General features: G+C 36.4%; 1 protein-coding gene across 1 annotated transcript; it reads right to left on the bottom strand.

The window, feature by feature from the left end:
* Position 1: 1 nt before the first annotated feature.
* LOC101567377 (cytoplasmic dynein 1 intermediate chain 2-like) lies at positions 2-1,266 on the bottom strand (the record flags this gene model as incomplete). Its single annotated transcript, XM_012515867.2, is given in 2 exon segments — positions 2-1,084; positions 1,087-1,266. Coding segments are annotated over 2 exon segments (1,179 nt in total), but the record flags the coding sequence as incomplete, so codon positions are not given.
* Between the last annotated feature and the right edge of the window lie 7,860 nt (positions 1,267-9,126).

The following is a 9,126-nucleotide window of genomic DNA, read 5'->3' on the forward strand; positions in this document are numbered from 1 at the left end:
CCTGTGGATGAGAAAGCATGTCCAGACTCCATGAGCAAATTTTTCCATCAGTCGAGATGCTAATCAGATTGTGTGCATTTTGTGTTCCAACAACATTTACACAATAGACGGGGTGTGTGTGTGCAGCAGCTGACAGTGGCGTTCTTTGCACTGGAGTTCTTTTGTTGCTACGGTTATCCCAAAGCACAATTTGGCCTGAATATGTACCACCAACAACAAGATTCGGATGAAATTTTGCAAACGTAGCAGACATCACAGCTGACTGGCAGTGGAACACATACTCTGGGGTCGTTTTTTTGTATTTCATATTCCATACAAGGGCCACACCATCAGGTTCGTGAGGAGCATCTTCATTATTATTATAGGAAGCCACAAGTAACTCTGGATACTGAGATGACCAATCCAAATAACTAACAACTCGATGCTTTGACCAACGTTCATCAAAAAATTGTCGATTTAATGATAGTTTAGCACCTGCTTGAATCTCTCCTTCTTTGTCTTCCAGATCTCTCCCACTGTAGTCAAAGAAGATGTTAATTTGCTCAGAAAGAGCTCTTTCTACAATTCTTGTAGAATGATCAAAGAAACTTAAAAATTCCTCTGAGTGTAAGATTTGTTGTTTCTCTTCTTCAGTCAGCTCATGAGGGGGAGCTTTACTATCATTTTCTTCATCTTTTTTAGAAGCTTTCTCTTCTTCAGGCTCAGCAGGTGGCTTAGGAGTCACCACATCATCTTCTTCCTCTTCATCTTCTTTGGGTTGGGCCATCACTGGAGTCTGAGTTTCCTTGGTATATGTGACGATTTCTCGAGGAGGAAAGTCAACTTGTGTAATTTTGGCCATTCCAAGCTTAATAGGTCCCCGTCTAGATCCCACAGCACCATCTCCAGAGTCTTGGCTTCCAGCTTCGCTTGGTGTGCTCACAGATTTTGAGGATGGAGACATAGGAGGAGGGACAATAGGAGATTCTGGGGTTAGCCCCATGCTTTGAAGCAATGCTTCGGCTTCTCTTCTTTTTTTTTCAAGATCTGATTCTTCTTGCACAGGAGCAACAGCTTCCTTCTTCTGATCAGTTTCTTTTTTTTTTTTCTTTCTTCTTCTTTTCTCTTCTTTTCTTCTCTGATTTGGGCCAACCGCTGCTTCTTCCGTTCCAACTCAGCCTTTAATTCACTTTTGTCCGACATGTTTGTGACCTCTTGGAAAAGCGATAGGTGAGACAAATGGTTCAGCCCAGTCTGGGGATCCGAAGTATTTCCACTTGGCTAAAGGTGGAAAGCTACGCCTAATACCCCGCGCGCCTAACTCTCAGAATTTCTAATAAGGATAAGTAAAAAGTTAGATAAGGTTTAAAATAATCATATAAATACATAAACAAAAAAATAAGGATGAAGAAAGATTCTAGAAGATAAGACCTACGGAAAGATGAATGTAAATTCTTCAGCAACTTTTTTCATAGGTTAATATGTCAAAGGTGAGTATGGGCATGATATTTAGAAACTAACTTTGCTTTGAAAGAGGGTGCTTTTAGAGAACAGATTACTTAAGGAGGCTTTAGAATCTCATTGGCTAGAGAAATAATTGAGGACATTTGATACTCTGACATTGTTCTCTTCAAAATATTTGCTGAATTCAGACATTTCATGCTTGCTATGGTTTGTGCCTGGGTGTCCCTACAAAGCCTCATGCCATCACGGAGATTGGACTTTTTGGATGTGGCTGATTCCAGAGTTTGTGATTGGTTCATGTTGTAGAGCTGGGATTGGAGTTGTGAGTGCTACACCTGCCAGGGAGTGTGTAGCCTGTGTACAGTATAAGAGACAGAAAGAGGCTCACTCTTTTCCTCCTCTTTTGTGGTTTTTGGTATCTTCTGCAGCCATTAATGGTTGCCCCTCTGCATAGACCCTGCTTTAGAGCCATCCAATAATGGACTGAAACCTCTAAAAACTATAAACTAAATAAAACTTCATTCTTCTAAACTTGGGTGTTAGGTATTTTGTCTCAGCAATGAGAAAAGTATCTAAGACAACGGAGAAGCATAAAAATTAGTTAAAACCAACATTAGCCAAAGCAATTAGTCAAGAGAAAGAAATTAAAGGAATAAAAGATAGGACAGGAAGAAGATAAATTATCATTATTTGCAAATGACATGATATTCTACACAGAAGATCTCCAAAACCCCACCAAATTACTTCTATTTTTAATAATTGAATATGGTAGCATAGCTGGGTATAAAGTAAACATTTAAAAATCAATAGCATTCCTGTAGAAAAACAATAAACTCACTGAGAGAGAAATTAGAGAAGTAATATCTTTCACAAGATCATACAAAAGAAAGAAAGAAAGAAAGAAAGAAAGAAAGAAAGAAAGAAAGAATCAATCAATCAATCAATCTAACAAAAGGAGTAAAAAAAAAATCTATACATTGAAAACTACAAGGGACAACCAGATACCTCAGCTGACTAAAGTGCCTGCTTAGGCAAAGTGCAGTGACCAGGGTTTGATCCCTGGCATGCTGTGCCATCCCTGCTCCCAGGGCATGCTGAGGTGGCAGCTGAGACTGGGCAATATGGTGTGTGCTTGTAATCCCAGCACTTAGGAGGCTGAAAACAGGAGGGTTACTATAAGTCCAAGCTGTGTAGTGAGATCCTATAGACCCTGTACTAAATGCCTAAAAAAAGAAAATTACAGTATTCCTTGCCAAAGACTAAAACTAGACCCATGTCTATCACCACATACTAAACTAAAATCAAGTGTATTAAAGATCTAAATATTAAAACAGAAATACTAAGTCTATTGGAAGAGAAAGCAGGTAGAGCTCTTGACATATGTGTAGTCAGAAATTGTATGAGCAATAGGAAGTATATTGAAGAATCAACAACTGGGATCTCATCTTATTAAAAAGATTTGTGCGTCAAAAAAATCACCAACAGAATGAAAGACAATCCATATAATGGATAAACACTTTAGCCTGTTGTCTCTTGTACAAAGGACTTATATCTAAAACATATAAAGAGTTGAAAAAATTAAACCTTCTAAATTTAAAGATCCAACCTGAAAATTGACATCTGAGACAAATACATCTCAGAGAAAGAAATACAAAGCTGAAATGCTTCTATGAAAAATGTCCTGGGCCAGGGAGACAGTAGAATAAGTGCTTGCCTGGCAAGATCAAGGGCCTGAGTTCAATCCCTGGTTCTGTTAAAAAAAGAAAGAAAGAAAGAAAAATGTCCAACATCACTGTTCACAGGAGAGATGCAAATTATAACATAGAGATTCTATCTCACTCACTCAAGAAACAAATCAACCAATAACAAACAATGACAATGATGTGGGGAAAAAGAAAACCTTCTTCACTGTTAGTGGGAGTGTAGACAGGTGCAACCACTGTGGAAATCAGTGCAGAGATTCCTCAAAATACTAGAATTAGAGGTCTCACTCAGCCCCTCTATTCCCTGCTGGATGTTTTTCTGAAAGAATTAAAAACAGTATACCACAGTGATATATGGGCACTCTTGTTTTTAGTAGCACAATTTGTAATAGCTAAATCTTAGAAACTGAGTATTTAGAAAAATGAAGGCAGGTAAGGATATTTAAGAAACTATTAGAGATACTGAAGTTCAAATCCTGCCAATGTTTGTAAGTGATTCAAGATCATATCACATAGCAGAGATCAGCTTCTACAAGGGGATAGTCATAAATTGTTGGAGAAACATACCCAGATCCTTAACCTGTTTTCTGATAAAGGTAAAAACTATCTATGAAAAAGAAAAGGGTGAAAACCTCATTTAAACTCCCAACTTGATCCTGCTTTAAAAAAATAACAAATTATTGGCTTTTGGTTATAGGCAAAAAAGGCCTTTAATTCACTCCATCACAGGCTGTAAACTGCCACTAAAGGAGAGTAGACTATTTGGCCCTAAAATTCTGTACTGATAAGTAAATGACCTGTTTTGGGGAGGAAAGATACTCACTTCTGCCCAGAATTATGTTCTTATATAAACATAGGTCAGTTTCTCTGCAAGAAAAGCAATGAACCTGCTTTTGGCCAAGATTCTCACTACTAAAAAATAGGGTATGAACCTCCAGTGGAGAAGAATAAGAAAAACCTTCTTATAATAATTACAAAAGGTCAGTGTCTTAGTTATTTTCCTCATTGCTGAGATCAAATATCTGTAATCCAAAGTTAAAGGAGGAAAAGTTTATTTCAGACCACAGTTTGCGGAGATTTCAGTCCATAATTGACTGCTCCGAGGCAGGGTGGCGTGGCAGACACCACTACAGAAAAGAAATAGCTCATGACAGAAAGAGGTCAGCAGAGTAGCACAGCAGTAAGAAACAACTGCAGCCCTCTCTGCCCTTATATTTTGTCCAGAATGCCTAGGTGGGCCTTTCCATTACCCACTACCAAAACTATGCAAAACCAATCAGTAGACTAATTTAGTAGTCACTTACTCGATCCCAGCATAACACATTCTAGATCCAACAGCCCCTGAAAACCGCACCTATGACCAAATTAGATGAGCAGGGAGCACCTAAAACAAGCCATAACACTAAGAGATGGAGCCTCTATACCCCTGCCTGACACATGTCATCCTGAAACTCAGGCAAGATGACTAGAGCAGGAAAATCAAGAAAACACAAAAAATTTTGACTCAGGTAACAGATAATCAGAATGAAGAGTGCTACAGGGATTACTCAAAGCAAAAGTTGGAATAGGCACATTGGGAAATATTTCCCAATAGCTCTGTCTTGACAAGCACAAGGTGGCAGGTCCAATAGAGTGAAAATTGGAGACTGTAATGTACTGTAGTTAATAATCGGAAGCCCAGCTGAATTCTTTTCTAGATTTATGCAACTCCAGGGTGCTAGCAAAGAAGACACTTTTCTGCTTTCTGGTCTAATATTATTTACCTAAAGTTTTACTCTTTTTTACTTTTATGGTGTCTAGCATTTAATTAAACAGCACAAGAGACAAAATATAAAATTCTAATTCATCTTTAATAAATTAAGTGACCAACAGAATCATATATAGAGATATGGATGTTGGAATTGCCAAAATAAGACCTTTAATTTTTTTTTATGTTAAAGGGTATATTAAAAAAATAGATGTCATGCATAGAAAGGAGAAAATTAGGAGAGATGAAGATAAGTAAAAACCAAATGGTAATGATAAAAATGAAAAGTATAATGTCAGACACAAGCAATCAGTAAAATCTGATAGCACAATCAATGTATTGGAAGACAGATACAAATAAATAGAAATTATACAAAGTGGATGACACAAAGGATAAAACTAGCAAAGAGCTGTAAAGCAGTATCAAATTTTACTACACTTATAATTACCAAAAAAAGACAAAGAAGGGACCAAATCGAAGAACTATTAATTGCCTCAATTAGATAATAATTGGATATAATGGTCCTAAATTTTCCTAAAGAGCACAAATTCAAAAGGTCTGATATCCCCAAGTTGGATAAATGCAAAGAAAGCACATTATGCATGTTATTGTTATGTTGGTGGCAAGCCTGTATGTTGAAAATTTTACAATATTTCAGGTGCCCAGCGAGTGTATACCTGTAACTCCAGTCATTTTTGTGGCTGTGTTAGGGAGACCTTGATTCAAAAGAAAAAGAAAATGAGGGTGTAGCATAGTGCTAGAATGCTTAACTAGCATAAGCCAGATCCTGGAGTCCACCCCCAGCAGAACAAAAACAAACAGATGATAGATACATACATACATGACACATAGTTAGATAGATAGATAGATAGATAGATAGATAGATAGATAGATAGACGGACAGACAGACAGACAGACAGACAGACAGACAGACAGACAGATATTACAGGAGATGAAGATAATTGGGGAAATACCCTGTTCTCATGCATCAGAAGATTCAAACCATTATGTCACTTCTTCCTAAGTTGGTCTGTAGAGTCAAAGAAATCACACAGATATTTTAGAAAATAAGAAAGATGCACATATATCATCATGATATGATGTTTTCAGTTCTTCTGGGAAAATACCCAGAAGGTGAATAGCTGGATTGAATGGGATTTCCAGTCTTAGTGTTTTGAGGAGTCTCCACACTGATTTCCATAGTGGTTGTCCAAGCCTACATTCCCACCAGCTGTGGAGAAGGGTTCCTTTCCCCCCATAGCCTCTCCAGCATTTGTTATTAGTTGATTTCTTTATGATAGCCATCTTTTTTTTTTTTTTTTTTTTTTTTTTGGTGATATGGCATCTCAATGTTGTTTTAATTGGCATTGCTTGAATGGCCAGTGATGTGGAGCACTTTTTCAGGTATTTATTTGCCTCTTGCATTTTTTCCTTTGAAAAGTGTGTATTCATCTCAGATGCTCATTTTTGGATTGGGTCTTTAAATTTTGGGCCTAAATTTTTTTTAGTTCTTTATATATTCTAGATAGAAAGCCTTTGTCTAACTGATTATTAGTTAAGATTATTTTCCCCCAATTTATGGGTTGTCTTTTCACTCTGTTGCTGATTTCTTTTGACATGCAGAAACTTCTCAATAAGAGGAGGTCCCAGTTGTTAATTCTTTCAAGTATTTTCCATGTAGTCTGATTTTTGTTCATCAATTGCCTCCCTACTTCTATGTCTTCAAATGTACTCATGTTCATAGCAGCACAATTTGTCATAGCCAAATCTTGGAAGCAACCAAAATGCCCATCACCTGATGAATGAATGAAAAAGACGTGGTATTTTTACACAGTGGAGTGTTACTCAGCTACAAAGAAAGACAAACGTGAAACCTTCATAAGTAAGTGGATGCTACTAGAGGCTATACTCATAAGTGAAATAAATCAGACCCACATGTGTAAATATCACATTGTCTCCCTAGTGTAAGAAGATGAAAGAAAAAAATAAGGCATAACAAACAGTAAAACAGAAAGAAGTTGAACTTAAACAATGAAGAGGAGAGAAAGGAGAAATTATAAGAAAAAACATAGGGGAAAAACATGCACATATATATACAGGATGGCTGAGATGATTGTTTTAAAAAATCTTCAGTTTTTTGAAAATAGGTAATGTGTAGAAATTTCACCTTGAATAACTCTATGGTTAGTCAGATATGCTGATATCTGTGATCTAAGCAATTGCACCAAGGACATCAAAGTGTAATACAAAGGTGATATATTGTTAACAATGGCTGATTGCTAACATAGGTTAACAACAAGATATATACATGTCATGTTGGCATTCTAAATGTGTATCATTTCTAACGTCTTATCAATTATTATTATAATCTCTTTAAATAATTTTTTTAAAAGATAAGAAAAAATTAGAGAAAAGAACAAAAAAAGTATGATTTCTTGAAAGCAAGCAGTAATATGCAACCATATGTCCAATCTTACATAACTATATCTGTTAATCTTTTTTTTGACTCTGCCACATTCCTTTATTGATTCACTTTCCTCTCATTCATTAATATAAATAAAAATATCAACCAACATTCAAATTGTTTAAAATACATACTTGAAACACATTAATTTGCAACTACCGATTAGTATGAGTACAAGAATTCAGCAAATACCAATGCAAGTGTTTTATACAAATTGACTTGCTATATTGAATTACAATAAAAAGTTATGCATTCTTAATTATAAACTGTGTGCTGCACATTCTTTGAAACAGTAAAATGTATTTTTAAACCTTGTGCATACACTAAAATATGTGTTTTTATCACAGAGCCAGTAGGTAAATATTTACCAACATAACACTGAGTAATATAATATTAAAGATTTAGGAAATTAATCTATAATTCAACAGGGTTGCTAGAAGGGCACTGAGATTTTATTGCTGTAGAAGATCAACAGCACAAGGAGGAAGCCTGGTAATAATCAGTGAACAGCATGGATAGGAGCATACACAAGTATCTGTGGTCAAAAAAGGAGAGCTTTGGTTGCTGGAAGTGGTTGATCATCACCGCATAAGGAGACAAAGATGGCTGGCACTACTTTGTAATCTCTTCAATACTGGCATAAACATTTTCGATGTCAAAGAAGGTGCTATCCTTGGGATATTGATGATATTCCAATGCCAGTACACTGCCTGTCCCACCAGGCAATTTGTGCCTAAGCATTCTTTCTTTTTTCTTTTTGGCAGCTCAGGCTGCCTAAATGACAGGGCTAGCTGGGGATTGAACCACAGTATCCTGCTCCTGACTGCTTTTGCATGAGCAGGACTAAGCATTCTTAATTGAATACAGATGAATGATAGGTGTAGTATGCACGTAGTCATGTGGAAAGGCAGTACAAGAGACCCTCCGGGCTTTCTGGAAGCAAAGAAGGTTTTGAACCTGATTCACAGAAAATGGTCCAGCCTATTATTGTGCTATGTGTAGAAATGGTAGGTGTTATTACCACTCCTCCCAGCCTATTTCATGTGTTCCAAATTCTCTATATTTCAAATGTTTACCTACAAATGATTATTGCCACTCTATAACTTCTATGATCTAAGGTATGCTTGCATAAAAATGAGAAAATAAAAGGGAGGACACTGTAAGACATTCAAATGAAAGATTCAAGGTTAATTCAAACCATTACAGCTAGTGGAAGCATTCAGCAACTTTTCCAGCAAACAAAATAGAAAAAGATACTAAAACTTGCCTTCGTAAAATTAAGAGTGGGAAGCTGATGTACATTACTTTTTTTTCAACAAATAATACACTGCATATATTCTTCTTAGTGGTTAATTGCTGTACAAGATGCGGACTTGTGAACCTATTTACAAACACAATTAGAACAAATCATTCTATTCATTAAGAGAATGCAACTATATATCTATCCTAACCACTTTGAATACACAGAACAAAATGCACATTCATCAATATACCCCATTTTTTCTAAGTTCCGTTATTGAATATTATAGGTGTGTAAACTCAGCAAAATAGTCTAAAAGAGTCCAGTAGCCCATAATAGCATTGGGTCTTCCGTTTAACTGGAAATCTGAGAAATTATTGACCTGAGTCCCCCACAGCTCAACTTAAAGGCATGGCTTTATTTCCTATATTTTGTCTTCATACTTTTCTACTGGATGGTTAAGACCAAGGTAAAGCAGGACCTATGCAAAAAGAGTTGTAGCTTTTTGGTCTGACAAGGTCAGTGAAAT

The sequence above is a fragment of the Octodon degus genome, unplaced genomic scaffold (genome assembly GCF_000260255.1).
Source record: "Octodon degus isolate 3935 unplaced genomic scaffold, OctDeg1.0 scaffold00081, whole genome shotgun sequence".
Classification (NCBI taxonomy): Eukaryota; Metazoa; Chordata; class Mammalia; order Rodentia; family Octodontidae; genus Octodon; species Octodon degus.